General features: G+C 40.4%; 1 protein-coding gene across 1 annotated transcript in view; it reads right to left on the reverse strand.

Annotated features, from left to right (window-relative positions):
* Positions 1 to 3,264: 3,264 nt before the first annotated feature.
* CCDC88C (coiled-coil domain containing 88C) overlaps positions 3,265 to 19,769 on the reverse strand; it is a 101,244-nt gene continuing 84,739 nt past the window's right edge. Inside the window, exons 21-30 of the mRNA XM_050898460.1 lie at positions 19,232 to 19,375; positions 17,529 to 17,715; positions 17,158 to 17,303; positions 15,642 to 15,731; positions 14,574 to 14,815; positions 10,447 to 10,629; positions 9,972 to 10,040; positions 9,108 to 9,176; positions 8,037 to 8,338; positions 3,265 to 5,591 (exon numbers count right to left, since the gene is read on the reverse strand). Of these exons, the coding sequence (XP_050754417.1) occupies positions 4,578 to 5,591; positions 8,037 to 8,338; positions 9,108 to 9,176; positions 9,972 to 10,040; positions 10,447 to 10,629; positions 14,574 to 14,815; positions 15,642 to 15,731; positions 17,158 to 17,303; positions 17,529 to 17,715; positions 19,232 to 19,375 (2,446 nt within the window). The 3' untranslated portion in view covers positions 3,265 to 4,577. The remainder of the gene's footprint in view (positions 5,592 to 8,036; positions 8,339 to 9,107; positions 9,177 to 9,971; positions 10,041 to 10,446; positions 10,630 to 14,573; positions 14,816 to 15,641; positions 15,732 to 17,157; positions 17,304 to 17,528; positions 17,716 to 19,231; positions 19,376 to 19,769) is intronic.

A 19,769-nucleotide genomic window follows, 5' to 3' on the forward strand; every position in this document is an offset into this window, starting at 1 on the left:
TCCTCCAAATCTGAACTAACCTCAACTTTGTGTCACACTTCATCAACTCACATTTCACTGTCTTCAGGACCCAAGTTAGCCTTTTAAGGACTTTCCCGTTCGAGAATCTTTTAAACAGCAGCTCTCTGTTGTCCACTTTCTCTTCATACTTTTGAATAAATCCCTGTGACTGGAGAAACACCATTTAGTTTTGCAAAACTTGCCATAGCTTCTCCCAGTCACCTTAAAATCCTGCCAGTACTCTCTTAAATCATAATTTTTTTCACCACTTTCCAGCTGATGCCATTTTCTTTTAGTTCTTACGGCAGCCTCTAGTACCAGCTTTCAAGATAGACCTTCACGGCCCAGTCTATTTCTCCAGTCTAGCAACCCTTCATAACGATAACTTCATTTGTTATTTTTAGTAACTGAACTACTTCACTCTGCACTGTTAGGTCAGGTTAATTCTGCCTGGTTTGGCAATACCTGGCCTTGGTTCTACAAACTGGCGATTTGTAAAAACATTCCCAAGTTTTCCACCTTGCCTTGAACATCTCCAGTGCTGCCAGGATCTGACATTCTATGACTCTGACGGGCAGAGAAGCAATTGTTAGAATAAAATTTTTTGGTGAAGCTTACCACAACTGAATTTCCCCCCCCCCTTTCATCTAAAAATGCAAAACCACAATTCAAATGCTTTCACCACAGCTGGGTTCATGTTTAAACAAAAAAAAAAAAAAAAAAAAAAAGTGTTGATCTTGTTACATCCATTTAACATCCAGGCTGTAGTCATTTCACATGAACTAAAGAGTTCTGGAGCATTTCTTCCATGATCTGTGTTGAAGTCATTTACCTTTGGCTGAACTTCTAATATGCCCCCAAAATATCTGGATGATCAGAAATAATTTCCAACCACATGGTGTTCCTTGATGCATTATTTTTCTAAGCTAACTACTAGCCATTTTTACAATGCACTTGGAACTTCCCTTATTACAGAAAAAAGTAAATTCTACTTTTTAATTCTTCTTCTGGAGATTTTATGTTCTGAACTCAATTAACTGAAATCAGGAAAGGTCTGTTCACTTCACAATCAGCTCCCAAGTTCGAGGAACAGCTGAATACTTAATAGGAAAAAGGCTTCCATGACACGGTATCTCTGTAAAGGACCTGGGCTTCAGATTTCTTGGTAAGGAGATACTCTGTCACTGCAGAGCATGCAACTCCATAGAAGCAACTTCCACAGCAGCCATTTCTTTTAATTCAAGCAAATACCATCATCATGCAGTGTGTGCAATTTTAAGCAAAATTTGTTTCCTTGTGTCAAACAGCTCCACTGACTTCAGAGCTTGAGCACACTGCAGGGAGTGCGTGTTGCCAAAGGCACAGCCCCTTGGCTTTCTCAGAGACCTCCTTGGGATGGGATCCCCTTCAAAAATCTGTCCTTTAATAGAAAACATGATCTAGAGAATTAGTGAGCCACGTATACAAACTGAGACACTCCATTATTGAATGTTACTTGAAGCATTACGTCCAGAACCATTCACAGCACTATTTAGCTCACATAATGAGCAATCTTCAGAGAGTATGGCCTTCCCCCCATGTGAGGAAACATCAGCATCCTACAGCCCTTTGCCATGCAGAGCTGGGAAAAGCCAGTGTGCTGAAGCCTAAGGCTCCTACAGAGAGAGATCCCTTTTCCCTGGTGCTCAACACGTACTGGTGCACGGCTGCAGCCGGCAGATCGCCAGCTTGCTGCCGGCACTCCCAATGGCCGGGCCTGGCTGCCTGCCCACGCACGGCCCTGCATGGTGGGTCTCAGTAGCCTTCAAAGTTGTGCAAATCGAAACAGCCGCCATTTCATCGCAGTTCCCCCTTTCTTCTTGGAAGGAATCGAGAAGCCTGAAATGGTCTGGCAGCTCTGCCCCCTCCACTTTTCCCTCACAGGAAAACCTCTCCCGGCAGCTCTTGCCACCTCACACAAGCCAGTGCCTCACGGCAGCTCTACCTGCCCAGCTTCACCAGCACAAAGGCAGGAGGATTTGCTAATTACTGTCTGTCTCTCTAAACACAATTGACTTCCCACCCATGTTAGCTTTGACACACCGAAACACCCATTTATCCTACCAATGACTGCTCTGGGAATCCCCCAAAGGCAAAAAGTAGCAACACCTTAGCTGCAGGCAGGCCTTGTTCTCCCACCCACGCCATTTCTTTACCTGATGGTCCAGCACACGGCGGGAGCACACCGACCTGGGAGCCACCATGTCTATCAAAGAAGAGTTGAAAGCAATTAATGAATTGAGCAGACTGCAAAATAACTGCACCTGCCGTGGCAGGACAGGCACCTATACCAAAATTTTCTTTAACGTTCTCAGGAGGGCCCAAGCGCCACAGCATCATGTGCTTCAACAGTTGTTCCATTTTATAATGTATTTAAAATTATCCCATACTTGAAAGGTACTATGTAAGCATTAAGTAAATTTTTATTCAAACTCACTAGAACTGACAAAGTAAATAATTGTAAATAACTCAGAAAATGACAACTAAGGTGTAAGTGACTGGGCAGGTATTTATAGCAAAAGCAGATCTACAGTAACTGACAACTCACAAATCAATTCCTCAGCAGTCCAGCCTGCAGGGCAAGCGAGCACATGCTTCCAAAAAGCAGCTGAAACAAGGGAGAAACACCAGTCTTTTACCTTTGGTGATATGGCCAAGAATGAATGTTGAGAGGGAATTTCTGGAAGAAGAATTTCAGTTTACCAAAAACACTATGTTCTAAAATTGCTGTATAGCACATAATTTTAAAATTGTTGCAAAACTATGGTTTGCAATTAAAACAGCAGAGAAGGCAGAAAGTTCATTTTGCCATTCTCTTATGTTCAAAGATGAATAATTTCTCACTTTTGTAAGGCATCCTGAGAGCTAAGCATGAAACAGATTCTACAAGATGCAAGCTTGGTCAAAATTGACAGCATGCTTGGCACTGTCTGAAGTGGTCAGAGAAGCATAAAAATCTAGTGGTCTGATTCTACAGTGACCTGGAAGTCACTTAATTTGCGTGATCAATCCTCCTGAAGTCTTCAGTAAGAAGGTTACAATCAAACGGAAAGATTTCTGATATGCCTTCTGTGGCAACATTATAAAAACAAACACAACTCTGCCACATAGAGATGCAAATCAATACTGAGGCTTACACAATGCTATTGGAGACGGATCTCCATCCAGCACCATGAATTGTGGGGTTTTTTTTCCCCAAGGAAAAAAAAAGTAGTACAACATTCATCTGTTTTATTTTAATCTTTATTATAAACAATTTTGTAGTTTCCAGAATGGGATTACTACACACTAGATAACAAAAACATCCTTAGCTGAATCAGTTTTAGCTTTTACTAGATTAGATCAGAACCAGCAAAACAAGTATTTTTTTTAAGGATTTAGTCTATTGCAAGAAAAACAGCTTTACAAACATGAAATAGAATTAAAGATACGCATTTGATCATATATACATAAGCAGCTGATGACACTCTGGACAGAAACATACAAGGAACTTCTTTGCACATAAATAGATTTTTAAAAGTATATTTCTTCCACATGTATACAAAATTATTTTGCTTTCTATACTGAGCAAAGTTCTTGGAGACATAAACAAGGATTTCTAAGAGACAAAATCCCACATATCACTTCGATGTAGGCTGTCACGCACACAAGGATGTAGTAATACAATTTACACAGCATTCCTATACAATACTTGAGCTTCTTATATACATACTTACAAGACACTTTTGTACATGAGATGCCACCTTTGCAGCTGAAATGGCATCTACCCTGAAAGGCTGCATTAGTTCCAGTGTTTGTATAAAAGAATACAAATACAAGTTTCAAAAGGCAGCACCACTTGGCTTGCAGAGTCAAGGATCCACTGAGCTGCAGCTATAGTGAAGGCAGTGGGGTAATTACACTGGCCTCTCTGTGTTTACACAGTCCCAGTGGGGAAGGTTAAGATGTGACCCTTGAAGTCTACACGTTACCTCTATAAAATGTGGCTGTGGCAAGAACAATCGATTTTAACAGATCCATGGCTAAAGCCACACACTTTTGCTCTTCGGCTTTCTCTTTAAGCTACTTAAGCCAAGTGTCTGGGTCTGTCTTTGGGGGAGAAGTTTGGCTTTTACATGACCTTTTCAGTACGGTTAAGTTATTTATCAATGTCGGGGCTGGGTTCAGCACACATACGACCTGTGAAACTCTTCTTTAATGCAGGTAAAAGGGGTGCACAGTGCAGCAATGACAGAGGACCCTGCTAAGCACCTCCTGGAGTGGGGAATGCTCAGCAACCTGTGAGAATCAAGTGCCAAGCCTGCTGTGAGATTAGGTCAGGCTTCCACTTTGTTTTAGGCACAACAGCATCAAAAGAAGGGCTGGGGTTTTGCTCCTCGTTTCTCTTAATCATAATTTGTCCAACCAGATAACAGTACCCGGAGAACACTCAGAGCAGCATGCAGGTGATGCCTTTTAAGACCTGGCACAGTGTCTACCCAAATGCCACCCAGACGTCAGCAATGCCAAACACACATGCTGCTAGCTGCATTCGTGGGTTACACACACCCATACTCATACCAAACTGTCTGCTGGTCCCCCTGGGGGTCTGGAGACCCAGGAGTGCTGTTGGAGCTGCTTCCTCTCATGGGCTCCTCCATAGCCTCAGTGCTGCCTTCTGGCAGCTTACCCTGGCACTTGGTAAGTAGGGCATCACCCTGGCCTTGCCCTAGGGAAATATTTCCCTCAGTGCTGCTGGAAACGGCTCTGGCAGGGGCGACTGTGGCCACCTCCCCAGTACGAGGGGCTGGTTTGGGTTTGATTTTAGAGGGAGCGTGTGATGCAGGTGAGTAGTGTTGCCCAGGGTTCACACGCTCCTGTTGCTGCACGTTCAGATTGCTGGTGGACGCAGTGGGTGAGGCAGAGAACTGATGGAAGGACAGTGGCCTCTCATCCTTCGGTGGGGCCAGGGAAAGGCGCCTTGTGTCAAGCTGCCGACAGCGGGAATCAGCACCTTGCAAGGAACCTGCCACCTTTGCAGACTGTGGCCTCTCTCTTAAGGTTGCCTGGGAGCTCGTTGGCACAGAAGCTCTAGTGGTCTGACTGACAGCATCCTTGCCCCCACGCAGGTCTGCTGCTGACTTCTGAGGGCTCTCCTGCCTGTATGTCTCTGGGCCGGTGGCTCTGAGGAGGTCTGCAGAGGCTAAGCTAAATGCCCTGCTCAGTGACGTACTCCTCCTGCTCACGGTTCCAGGCTGCTGAGGCTGTGCCATCTGCCGCATCCCACTGGCAGGCTGGTGCTGTGGTGTGTGAGGAAGCTTAAGAGACCCCTGAGAGTTTGCCAGAGGCTCAGTTTCAACTTGTCTGAGGTTTGGCTTCATATAATTTCCAGGCTTAGCCATTCTTCCTTCTTCATTGGCGATGGTCATCTTTACAGTTGGAGCAACAAGACTAGTGGGCGTCTTAACAGCCTCCTTTCTGGATGGCTGAACCAGCAGGTTCCCAGTAGCTGATGGCTCATTTGCTTTCCTAAAATAATCGCTGAGCAAGTCATCTCTGTTACTGGAGGTGTCCTGGTGTGAGAAAATATGCACACGCCACATTAATGACAACACTTTTTGTTTAAAGAATCATGCAGAGCTTTGTGTTCAGATAATCTTCCTTCCCACTTATTTCAACCCAAATACAACCATAGATTTTATACTTAAAGTGGGGAACAGAAGATATAAATGTTTACAATGGGTATAAATCCAAATCAAGAAGTAACATGCTCATCATAATTAGATCATGACAACCTTGTTTGCCAGATTAATTGTTTTAAATTTAAAAAATTTCATCTCACTTGCAACCTGGGCAGCAGCTGTTTTGCTTCCTTTCACATCAGCCACTGTCACTGTAACATCAATATCATATTAATGGCAGCCATTGGTATCAGCAGATATCAATGATGGTCTGCCACCTTCCAGAATACAGTTCATCTGGATAACACTCTCCTGTAACTTCAGGGATGTAACAGGAGAAAATACCTTGGGGAGATGTGCTAGCATTACAAGAAAGTTGCATTGCTTCTCCATTGATTCCCCTCACCTCTCCCAGTCAATACACTATACACGTTAAAAGCTGCATGTACAATATAATGAAATGTACAAAAAATCATTACAAAAATGGAGAAATTATTGCTTGCCCACAATTAACTCACAAATTTCAAGTCAGACAATGAATCTGGCAGTAAAAGAAAATATACAATGAATATTTCATGGGGATGGTCCATGCAATCCACAAATGGTGATATTTGATCAGCTGCCATTGGACTATTAGTACGAGGCATGCTCAGAGTAGTTAAGGGACATGCTGTCTTCACAAAAAACGTGCTGAAACAAGCTCATGGAATTTATTTCTTTACTCTTCTCTAGGGAGTATGTTAAAGCTTAATATATTCATTTCACTAGCATTCCAAACGTTTCTTCCAGTCACAAAACTCATTTGCTAGAAGTGAACACCATCAATGGTAATAGTGCAGCAGGAAGATTTCTATGCTCAACTAAATGTTAAAGCGTTAGGGTTATTTTTAACTTCACTTTAAACTTCTGTTATGCACATTAACATTACGGAATGACTAGTCCTCCAAAACCACGCATGTTTATGAACAAGCACTGGAAATACTTTATGAGCAATTAATGCAAGTGATCTGGCAGCCTTTAAAGTAACAGCTAAGAGTTACAGTATGCTTCTGTAGGTATTAATATGCTAGCAAAAGCTGTGGTAAGTTGGGAGCTGTTGCCTTCATAGCAAGAACAACGGGTACCCTGGGGATATACAGTGAAGTAGATCTCCTATTTCCCCTGCCTGTTCTGTGCCTCACGCTGCCGGGACATGAATGACTGAGGACAGATTCGAGTGACTGCGAAGATTCGTGCGGAGGGAAGGACATAAGGAGTAGCAAGAGGGATACAGTGCATCGGCTTCTAACAGAAATTGGTGCAATGAAATCATTTCACTCTCATTTACACTGCGCCGACGCTGAAAAGGAACAAGGATGACAGAAAGAATGAAAATGGAGACATGGTCAGGTAGTTACAGACAAAAAAAAGAAAACCAAATTTTAAACATCTCTAAAAGCTAAGAATTGCATTTAGGATAATGAGGGAATAGGAGGTATGTTTAAATATTGCTCTGAAAATTCAAGGACCAGAATTTACTGATGCCATAAAATGGTACAGCTCTGTTGATTTCAATACTGTTACCAAGGCATTCATGAAACAGAAACATCTGTTCACTTACACTATCAGTGAATTGTTCTTAAGATATTAACATGCTCAATACTGCACCACCTCGCTACTGTACAGCATGTCTGAGCAGTAAAAGACAAATGCCATCTAGAAAACAAACATTTCTGACAAAGCACTTCAGCGTGCGGCATATTCTTGCAGTCATTGAACCAACAGAACAGTGCCAGTCAGCACACAAACACGCAGCATGGCGAAAGCATTGACAACTTCCTTCGGCCAGAAAAATATTCTCTCTCAAATGCACTGACGGTATTTTCAGATTAGGAGATAGTTTTAACAACTGCTATTTTGCACTTCAATTGAAAACTACTGTTAGGTTTCATTTCTAATTACAGATTTAGCAGCTGAAAATTACACAGAAAACTTATCAGTTCACAAATAATAATACCTGGAGCTGAGAACTGATGATATAATATGAAACCTTGACCACAAGTATTTGATATTAAAAAGCCCTAGCAGTCCAATACATAGTACTTGCAGTGAATTATCTGCCTGACTTCCCATAGCCAATACACCAACATAAATTAGCAGAGTGCTGTGTGGAAGTTAATCTTGCCTTAGTTGTTGGAACTGTTTCATTCATTTTGCAAGGTTCGACAGCTGTCTGCAAGTTCCACATGTATGAAGAAAGAACTTCTCATCTTTCCTTGTTTCCCTATGCCCTCATTCCCCTGAATCAGCTTTGAACAGTTTTTTGACATCTGAGACGGACTATCTAGCTCTACTTACACTTGGTGGGGACAGCCTGTTGCTCTCTTCCAAGAACTCTTCCAAAGTTACCATCTCACTGCCAGGTGAGGCAGACCGTTGCCTGCCTGCGTAAGACTGGGATGGAGTACTCTTCTGAGTTATATCATAAGAGATCAAACCGTTCCTCTGGGAGGAGGACTCATGCCTGCTGCTAGGGCTTAAGACGGCAGAAGCGGAGTGAAAGGGATAGGTGTCTCGGAGCAAGGCTGGTGCCTCTCTGCTTGGCACCATATCTTCACTGCTGAGACTCTCAGTTCTACCATGGATATGATCTAAGGAACCTGAGGAGAAGCATAAATATCATTAAAGACACTTCTTCCCTCATTTCAGTAGATTTCCCACTGAGGTAGGAACTTTATCATCCAGGGCCACTTCCACACAGAATAGGTGGCATTTTTGACCTTGCTTTCTTCTCCCACAGAACACAAGGCAGTCAGAACTTTGAAAAATCAGGACTAGTAAACATCTAAGTACATACTTTGAGCCCCTGTGTTAAACAAGCACAACTACTTGTCCAAAGAATAGCAATAACACAGACGGTAAGGGGGTCTCTTTACCACCTCTCTGCCACTAGAAGATCTCCCCGTCTTGGCTGCGTGTGATCTTAGAGCCAGAACCTGGCAGTGGGAAAGCAGAAAGTGGATTTTTCCACAGTGCCTGGCATCCTTCAAGGATGCACAATTTCAGCAAAAGCAAATCTCCAGAGCACACTGATTCCATACACAAGCTGTGTACAGAGTAAGAACAGCAGAGACCTGTTGTTGTAAAAGGAGTCTAAGAGTGGCCTGATACTTCCCACGATATGATGCCAGTCAGACTGAAGCAAAACTAGACTGCCTGCCTTAAAAGCCACCCCTTGCCAGAATCAATCTTAGAAAAATACTTCTTGCCAGCAGTTTTGATTCCCAAGACAGCCATGTCCACATTGCACAATCATTACAATTTCAAAACAACAGTCTTCAAATTTAATTGGAAGGAAAATGGTATTTTGCACACAGTTTCATGGAATTTCACTTCCTGTTTGTCAGAACTCAGCTGTAAAAGCTTTACCTTTCAAATTGAGAGGTGAACTACTGCTGGAAGCGTTCCTACTGCTCTCTAAACTGTTTGGCCTGGACACTGAAAAACACAAAAAAAGCACTGAACAAACAGATCTTAAGTTCCTCTGATTCTCTAAAAGACTTAGCTACAGTCTGCCTTCTGAAAATAGGACCTGTGCAACTAACTCACTTCGAAAACTTTTAACAATGTAATATACACAGGATGCCAAAGTCTGGACAGAGTAGAAACCATTTTCATTTTTCAAGTCAAGTTGTTCAGCATTCATCTTTTCTCACTTACTTTTTGCACAAAGAAATATGTTCTGCATTTTGCTTCTACCGCAAATCTAAACAAAGTAATGTAAATACTGAAGAAGTTCAACAATAAGTTGCTGTCTCTTTCTCAGTTTGTTTCTTTGGAAGGAGCTGGTAACTAGCCTGCAAATTAAGTCTTCCACAAATCTCTAAGCAGGCAGTGCTGCTGCTGCACCAGTGTTCCCGCCGTGCATCCACACCCCCCACAGCGAATTTTTTGTATTGCTGATTCACTCCCTTAAGGAAGGAATTGAACATTGTCCAGAAAAATCAGCAACAAATCTGTGGGACATGCATTAAAGGGTCTGTTGCTGGGGCAAGGCAACACGTCTCAATGTCAGCATTGTTTTCGAGAATTTATTTTGCGAAAATGTCCATTAAAAGCTTCTCAACAGAAAAACAGAAGTACTTAGACCCACATTCCCAAAATGGTGTTGCGTTACTACATCTCAGTCTATCACGTTAATTTAACTAAAATGCTCCAGGACAGTTCACGTGGATGCAATGAAACAAGTCTTAATGTAGAGGTTTAGAGCATTCACATATTCTACAAGCTTACCGTGCTGTCTGGTGCTTGCAAACTCTACTTCAGGGGACTGTTCACATAGATTATCTTCTGAATTATAGCCTGAAAAGAACACAAAACTTACAAGGCAATATTAAACACAGGAAGGTTAAGCCTTCAGGTCAGTCTCCAATGCATTCTAGCAGCGTAGAAGACTGAGGCGATCAAGAGGCTTTTATAGAGCCCACATTGGAAGAGCAGCCATCTTCTAACCACCGCTGTGAACCACTGGGCAGGGAACCACAGGGGGAACTGACATCCAAATGTGATCTGTCAAGTTGACTACATTACGAGAATGAGGAAGCCCTGTATCTGATCAATTAAACCATTAAGCAGATAAAGTAGGAGTGAAAATACTAGTGCTCTGTTTTTGTACTTGAATGCCAGTAGAAGCTATGTTTCACCCAAGCAGGAACTACGAAGTAGCCTGACTTGTACTAACAGCTGGTATATCAAATGCACCGCACACCTTTTGGTCTGCTCTGGAGCCTGGAGATGGGGGTGGAAGCGTGCAGATGAATAGCTGAGGTTGAGTAAGTCCTGGGACCCAGTTCCACACAGCAGTGTTTTGTTGCAGAGTCTGATGAGATTTCAACATTATCATTGCTGCCTCCGTGATGGGAATTCCTCTTTTGCTTTAGGTCCATTAGCACTGAGGGGGAGAGAGGTAAATAAATACGAGTCAATGAAAAATAGCATTAGGAGATTTGTATTTATCTGCCCATACAAACATGACAAGCAGGCACAAAGAAACTGCACAACAGAGGCGCTAGTTTGGCAAGCTTTTCCATAAACAGTTCAGTATTGGACAGGAAATTTCTGCCACCAGTTTTTCAATCATGTGTGCTCTCTGTAAAGTGTGGGAGTGACAAGGGCTGCTTAGTGCCAGTGGGAGGGTTGATATTATACATGCAACAATTACTGTGAAAGGAGGAAGAAAAGGAGCAAAGACATGAATGCAGAAAAGATAAGTGAGGTGTGAAATTCCCATAACATTATTCCTTGCAGGTACATTTTATAAGCACTTGCATCAGTAATAAAATAGAATAAGGAAAGAGTGACAGTAGTCACGCTCTTAATCAAAGAGAAATAATGCTGATTTGGAAATTGTCTAGCATGATCTGCACACTAAGCTAATTGCTTTCAGGTTTAGACCTTTGCTGTGGGGTAAGAGCTCAGACTCTACAAGGTTAAAACTCTACTGTTCTTACAATGCTCTGGTGCAATGATTTTTAAGAGGAATTCCTAGGATCTTAGCATGAGAACAACAAAAACTACCTGACAGAATATTATTTAGATTCAGAAAGCTGAAGATATCTTTCCTAGTGATGAGGTAGGTTAATTCATTTCTTGTAATGTGAACATAACGCTTTAAGGCACACATAAAATAGAACAAAATTTAAAGAATTTACTATGTGAAACACCCTTCATGAGATGCAAGATTCTAGTTTTCTATATATTTCTATGGAGTACTCACTTAACTAATAGTAACTACATGCTGAAAACACAGCAGAGTGTAGTGGTCAAAATAAACAACTTGCAGAGACAATGGACAGGCAGTTAGTTCAAAGCACAGAGCAGCAGCAAAGTTGTACGAGAGAAATGGACCAAGTTACTGTCATCTTAGATGACTCCTGGAAGCTGACTTCAGAAACAATGTTTTCTCCCACAGTCTGCGTGGGCTCCATAGCACAGGGCTGGCACTTTCTCTCAGAATTGAAGTTTATGGCACGCCTGTAGGGGCAATTACTGGCTAAAGCTTGGCATGCAAATCTGTATTTCTAATTGACTTTGTAGATGCACTTAGCACCTTCCATAGATGCCAGAATTATTAATTGCCCTGGAGACAAACATTCTCTACAAATCCCAAAACGGGCAGCAACAGGCTGCTGTGCCAGTGTCCCTGGTTGTGCCACAGAGGGCCAACTCTCAGAGTGAGAACGGAGATGAGATCTTTTGGCCTCTCTGCTGAGCTCCCTGTAGCACACTGCCCGTGCTGCAGAGGTTTCTCTAACACAGAGTGGGGACTGGACCCACACATTCATTTCAGAAGCCACCAGGTCGTGACTATTAGGCAATAAGAATTCTAGGCAATGGATCCATGATGAAGGTTATTCCCAGTCTTAAGAGAACAAATCCATTTTCTTCTTCCACAAAAATCTGTCAAAACTGAAGCAGCAGAAACCAAAACTTTAGCTCAATTCAAGATGAATTTTCAGAGCTGGAAGTGTAAAACCTTGCTAAACAGCATGTTTGAATGCAAACATCAAGACATTTTGAGGAGAATGATTTTCCCAGTAGCTTCCACTCTATAGTCAAAGCTAGACTATTTAAAAGTAGACAAAGACGTTAAAAAACCTGCCATTTTTAGCATTTAGTGGCACAGAATATTGGAAAAATCTCCAGGATTTGAGACTGCTTATATATTAGATTTGTATTTTAGCAGGACTACGACATTGTAGAAAGCGTAGCAACAGCAATCAGATCAACACTTTAACTGGACACGATGCAAGTATGTGATTGCAAGAAAATATCGAAGCACATAGCAACTTCACTTACTTAAAACATGCACCACAGCCAATATACATACGCAAACTGTATGCCATGAGGTCCCCTAAAAATGTGCTGCATTGAAGAAATGATCCACAGTGTGCAATAGTGATTCATCTTCTACAGGAAAACTTAAGTCCATGTTCACTAATCTGTGCTTGTATTTAGAGTATTGTAAAGACATGCTGCGTGTTTCTATCAAGGTGTGTGTTCTTTTAAGACACGTGGGACTTTTTTGTTTTGTTTAAAATTTTTGTCAGAAATAAAGATAAATGCTAAAGAGAAGGTGTTAGAAATCTCCCAATTCCGGGAAAGAAAGAGGTTCATTAGGAGAGGACGGGATGTCAGAAGAAGACCAGAACCGGAGCCGATTAGAGAGAGACTGATGATTCGATGGAGACTTAGGAGACTTTTCTTTATCCTTGATTTTGCTTCTCGAAAAGGCAATCTTTTTGCGCCGCGCAGCTAAATTGTTATCACCCAGGTATCCCAAAAAGAAGAAGAAAAAAAAGTAAAAAAAAACCCTTGTAAATAAAACTTAAAGTGTCTTAAACCAGATTAAAGACTACACAACCAGTAAAAATGAAAAAGGCTAAACAAAGACTAACACACATATTTGGAGGACTGATTAACGCATAGTTAATCTTAATTAATCTGACTCAGGTTAATGCATAGATTAACGCATATACATAAAATACAAGCAAGTCCATTAAGAAATTACTGTTAGATCACCCAAAATGTTTTTACTTAATAAAGTAAATCCAAATAGGTGTGCATGTTACTTGGTGATAATATACTCAAATTTCTTAGATGTCTTCTAGGCTTTAATACTGAAGCTCATCATCTCAACATAAGCATGTTTCATATAACATCAAAAAGAACAAAGCCCCAGAGACTTTCTGTTATCTCTGGCACTCCATGATGGCCTTGTTCTGTGGAAAACCAAGCCCAAATTCCCAGGATGAACTTTGGATGCATGTTAAACACTTAACATTTCCTGGAATCACATGGATGATCTGACACATGCATTTTTATTTTAAGTGAATCAACTACCTCGAAGAATTAGAATGGAGAAAAGGGAAAGATAAAACCCCATGAAAACAAAAACTTCAGCCAGACAGACACTTGCAGTAGTTTATAACAACAGTTCTACCCTCCTCAGCTGCTCCCCTTCTGTTTCCCACACTCCCCAGTGGGAATACAGGAATTATTATTTAAGGATTAATTTCAAAACTCCTTGAAAAGTATTCCTGGAGGACAACTATCTACTTATAGAACCTGACAGAAGTGATCTCAATAGAATAAGCAAAGTTTGGGATATATATTAAATTTAATAAAGATCACAGACTATTTTGAGGAGCTTTCTTTTAAATTTCCTGTAATTAGGAACACCTGATTTACTGTATGAACTAACTAAACAGAAAAAGCAATCATTCCATCTTCCTTACGTTCGCCTTAGAGTATTCAAAAAAATCATTTCATCATTTTACATTAAGAAATTCTTAGTTTGATTCAAAGTCAAAACACGGTATCATCCTCCAACATAATTAGATTACAATAAATTAGCATTTTCTGTTATTTCTTTTGCATGTGCGCCATCTCCTGGCAGTGGCTGTAAGATCAGCTATTGCCCATTTGAAGAATAGTTGCTAATGAACCATAATATTATATGGTCCAACTTTAAACTGCTTTGTTGCAAAACCCCAGTAAATGAAGTATTTCCACCAACTTATTCAGTAACATTCAATACATTCAGGTAAACCAAGAAACTATATACTGAAAAGCTGAAAGGAGAAGAAGTAGATAAAAGGAATAAACCAAACTAAAACCAAACCAAACCACAAACCCCCCACCTTCTAGTTTACTCAGCTTTTTAGTTTAGGGGTTTTTTGCTTACTAAAATTTTCAGTTTATTAAAAAAAGAGATATAAAACATAATGTGATGGAGTATTAACATATGCTATATATTAAATATTTTTTAAATCTTTTTAAAATCTTTTCAAAAAATAATGTTCAGCTCATAAATTTAGGCTGGGCATTTCTTACCTTTGTTTGAAGAACCTCCAGGGTTCTCTCTGTCTTCCATAGAGTTTGACCCTTGAGAGTTATTATCCTGAGTCTCTTGTTGATGTTTCAGTTTTTGGGGGGCAGATGGAGAGTTTACCATCTCTGAGGATTCAGAATGCCATGGAGGGCTTTCTGCTGCTGGTTTCAACCGCTCCCTTGTAGTCTCCTTCTTTGGCTTGATTAGTTTGACTAAGGCTCTGGCTCCAATCCAGTGGTTTTTCCTGATAAAGTTTTGTGAATGGGATTCATAAAATGCTACAAGAAATACTCCCCGAAGAAGTTTACAGCTGTGCTAAAGCCATGAAGCCATCCTATATTATTTGTTTACTGTCATTAATTAGTTGGAAAGATGCAGCATGAGTTTCACAGAGCTTGAGATCCACTTCTCTCCCAAAGTCAACATTATTTTACAGAAATATTTCTTCACCATGAGAAATGTGACAAAGACAACCGTTCCCTCTGCTAGAAATCTAAACTACGCATATGGACCCACGTAAGACATTTTAACAGTGTGAAAACCTCTACTACAGGAACAGACTGAGAAGGAAAGAAATGAAAACGGCTTTAAAGATGCATCCCGCTCATTGCTAAAGCTATCAGTCAGAACTATGTGTGGTGGAATTAGCTTGGCTGTTTTTTGTTGTTCTTAATATAATTGTTTAAAGTCCTTTCTCTCCAAAGGACTGCTTATCCCCTTTGAAAGAGCAGCTCTGGAAGCTCCTACTGCTGCTTAGTCACCATATTGGGGGTCCCTCCCCCTTGCTAGGGACAAGATGATATTCATCAGGGCAAAGTGGCTCTTTTCCAATTAATACTGTTTCAGATTCCAGTATTAAAACAGAGGGCCCCACGTGAGGTACTGTGCTCTATATTAACACAACCTGCTGCTTCAGGGAATGGCTTGCCGAGTGAAGAGAAGAGAGAAGTGGAGATGAAGTGGAGTTCTTAGTTCAGATGAAATGTCTGTTATCACTAGTTATGGAGAGTCCTTTCTCACCCTCACAGATCGGTACAACAATAGCAGAACTGAACCCATATGGGACTTACTTTTTTGGAGTAGGATCATAAAACTTGTACTGATCCATTATTTTCTCTTCAAGTTTTTCCTTGTGTCTCCTTAAGGCATTCAATTTATCACTGTGAGGGAGAAAAGCACATTCTGAACCATCTGTATCGAATTAAGCATAATAAAAAAATTGAAGACCAAAAAGCCACCAAGAGAGGAAAGAGACTGAAATATCATCCTATCGCATAACCTTCAGAATCCTACTGTCTGTTTAGAGGGGGCAAATGCAAATGCCTACCAAACTTGCTGATGGGTGATTTTTGTGCAATAAGCATGAAAGGTGAAAGAACAGTAGATTGGCGCTAGATTACTCACTAATAACTCAGGCAGAGTTTGTTTTGTAGGTGTTAAGATTAATCTTATTTTGTTTTTTGAAAATTCGTTTTCTTATTGTTCAGTCTTATTCACAGATCACTGACAATTACTCAAGGGTTAAGATCCTTACATAGTTTGAACTTCTTGTCTACGTGATAACTGGGTATTTTATTCCTGTTCTGCTTACTCTGTTGTAACTAGAGAAATAAACAATGTTTGATCTTTTTAAGACTACTTTGGTCTCTGCGAGCAGTGTCAAAGCACTTTCAGCAGTGCCACATAATCTTACTATTTTTTTACTCTTTATTTTATTAACCTGCACAGTGGATGTTAGCAAATCTTTTTTCATTCAAGTGATAGGTCTAATGTACCTTCATCACAGAACTGTCAGACACCTGGATAAATATGCTTAAGAGTACATTTGAACTGTATTCAGCCAACTTCAGCAAACAATTTCTAACATTTCAACCCTATAATCCAGGACTGAAATAAAACTCGGTCAGTAACTCCCACATCATCCTGAGGTGCTTAGACTAAAATTCTTGGGATTAAGAACACTTTTTTTTCCTTCTTTCATACCTATAAGAGAAATTCACTGCAGTGAGAACACGATTCTTTGTAAATGTACAATATGTTTAAACATGGTATCTCACTTAAGCATGTCACTGTGCATGGGGGATGCAGCTATGTATGCTGACACCTGTATCCTTACAAACAACATCAAAGGAAGTATTTCTTATAATGCAAATGACAAAAACTAGAGGAGTATGAATATCTGCTGTTCTTCAGGAATCTAAATATAAAATGACTCTCATAAGACTAAATTTTTGTTGCAACTCAGCTGTTTCCCAAGCTCTTCAGAAACCTTTGAGAAGTACCACTGGGTTTAGCATGCCATCTTTTATAACTCAGTTTTCCACATGGGTTCATCTATATTATTTGAAAAGAGCTGTGCTTGTCCAGGTGTCTACTGAACATCCCTTTGTGGTAAGGCAATGCGAAGAAATTTTGTAGCTTCTCCCCATTACATATATCTCCTCCTAAACACCCTCTTTTCTAGCCAGATATCAAGCAGACCTATCATTCCCCTGCCTGTCCTTCTACTCCTGATAGATGATTTGTATTCTATGTTTGTCTAGATGACTTTGTTAGGTTTCACAGTTCAAATCTCTAGTTTCTTACATGTACTGTTTCTGTTCTTCATGATACTGCTCCTTGTTCTCCATGTTCTGCTCCAGTAACATCTGATTCTGCTGGCTCAGCATCTGAATCTGACTCAGGAGATGATGGTTTTCTTCTTCCAGATTTCCCTTTAGACGGGACAGCAGCTAGTAAACAAGATAGATTAATCTCTCCTCTGCATCTGGCCTCCCTGGAAGCGCACCATAATCAAGCTAACACAATAGCATAGCAACCTAGGATACGAATCGATAAACTTCACAGCATATGGGGGTGTTGTTACGGCCACATAGCTTGACCTTTTATATACAGTGTGCCAAAAACTTCACACAATGAATGTTAGCTCTCTAACAGGAATCCAGCAGTACACCTACCTCACAGTGGTTATCCAGCTTGGTCAGGGAGATATCCATGGACTGGTGCTGTTCTTTCAGCTCATCGTAGCGAGCCTGCCAACGATTCAGCTCCAGCTGAGAGTTGTTCAAGGAAGTTTTCAGCTCTTTAGTGTGTGAATGCAGCCCTTCATATTCTGCCTTTAGTTGGTCGTGCAAGAAATTCACCCTAAACACGAAGAAGGCAGCAGGCTTATGACGGACACTTCATAGAAATTACCTCACATTGAAAGACCACACCATCAGTGTGCAGCTGTCACCAAATCAAACATTAAGTTCCAAAGACCAACTCCTAAAGACATTTTTATTCTAAGCATATAATAAAATTCTATTAAGAAAGTAGTAATAGCATTATAAAATATTTCAAATCTACAAAAGAACTGAAAGGAAAATAGATGAAACATAAAACTGCTATTTCCTCAACATGTAAGAAACACACCACAGATTTCTGAGGCACAATGTATTTACGAGCATTTGGATATAATGGCACCTCTATTTGGCACAAATAAAGAACACTCACAGAATTTTTTTCCTGATGCACGAAATATAAGCATTAGTGTCCTGAACTGTGAAACGCTGTAATGTTGTAAGATGACACTGTGGCATTCTTTTATAGCTTTCGGTATATCTAAAAATGTCTACAAATCATGAAGGCATAAAATTAAATAAATAGATAAATGAAAAAGATTAAGTTCTGTATCTGCTGACAGATCAGCTAAGCCTGGCTCTCTGCTCACACTGCAATCAACATTTTGCAACATCTTCCTTTGTCCCTAGAGAAACTGAGTTGAAAACAGCAAACTTGAGGAAATCTCCTTAGCAGAGCTGAGCTCTGCAGTGTTCTAAAGTACATTACAATTGGGACAGCATATGAAACTTTCGTGACTGAACTTAACATGTGATTTTTAAATATGATTCAGTCTGACATTGCTTTAACTTGATATGACCGTGGCCCCTTATTTGTACCAAACTATTTCTCAAAACACCTTTGTAGTATGAACAGTGGCACTGAACTGGTTATAACAGAGAGCGCCCCAGTAGGGATACAGGTTGGGGGGGAGGGTACGTTTTACTGCTGCATTATATAAAGTTCGGATGCTAGCTCACAAAAGGGCTTTTGACGTGAGTTAACAGTTACCCAGTGATCGTATGAATCACTAAGCCCACTTTTAGTAACAAGAATCAAGTCTCTTTCGAGTATTAACAGAATGGCAGCTTTCTCTGGGCAGCAGAAAATAAACAGCAATGGTAACTCCTAGAATAAAATCATATTGTGTAAAATACATAATACAGTTCTTAAGGGAAAAAAACTGGGTAGGAACCATTTCACACAACTCTAGATATTATTGGGGGGGTTTGGATATTTGTAATTCTACTTAAAGACAAGTGCTTGGAAACAACTCATTTCAGAACCACACGTGGAGGCTTATTTTGAATGAGCAAAAGTCCCAGGATCAGACCATGTTTGAAGCACTGAATAACACTAGTTGTTGAGTGTCCAGGAAGCTGATAATCTTAAATGAGTTAAACAAAATGATCATATTAACAAGACAGAAATTGAGAAAAATTAACAGACACTTTAATGAAGATATTCTGGAGCTACAGTTAACACAGCAAAACAACTGTGTGTTTTGCATAATTGACTTTTTAATGCTATATATAAGAATTTAGCAAGGGAACCATACCTGTCCAGTTCCTCCCTCAGCTTCTGATTTTCCCCAGTGGTTATTGCATTTGATCTCCTCTCTTGTTGCAGAACCTCTCTTTCAGTTTTTAAAACTATTTCCAACTCTTCCAGTTCTGCCTTGTGTTTCATTAAACTGTTGTATCTGCAAAAAGAGGAGTAGCATACTCTCAGCTTTCATTTAAACATTTTTCTTCCTCTATTTTAAGATATTTAATAGGTAACACCACAAAGACCAGAAAGGATTTTTTTTTCCTGCCTGCTTAGTTTCATACACATTTGTGTGGTTAAGCATCTACCAAGGCTGAAGAATTCCACACTATGCATGGAAATTCAGCTTAGTCTATAAGTCACCAGGGAGGCTTTTAGAAGAAAAAAAAAAAAATGCATTTTTTTTAAGCAAACTGGAATGCAGTTGCCAGAACCTTATTTCATTTCCAGATTCTGACCATTTGGTAAAAAGCACGCGAGTGTCCAGGGTGAGTGGAAACTGCACCATTAAACTGGAATCCCATTCACAAATAATTGTCAGCAGCAGG

This window comes from Gymnogyps californianus, chromosome 5 (assembly GCF_018139145.2).
Source record: "Gymnogyps californianus isolate 813 chromosome 5, ASM1813914v2, whole genome shotgun sequence".
Classification (NCBI taxonomy): Eukaryota; Metazoa; Chordata; class Aves; order Accipitriformes; family Cathartidae; genus Gymnogyps; species Gymnogyps californianus.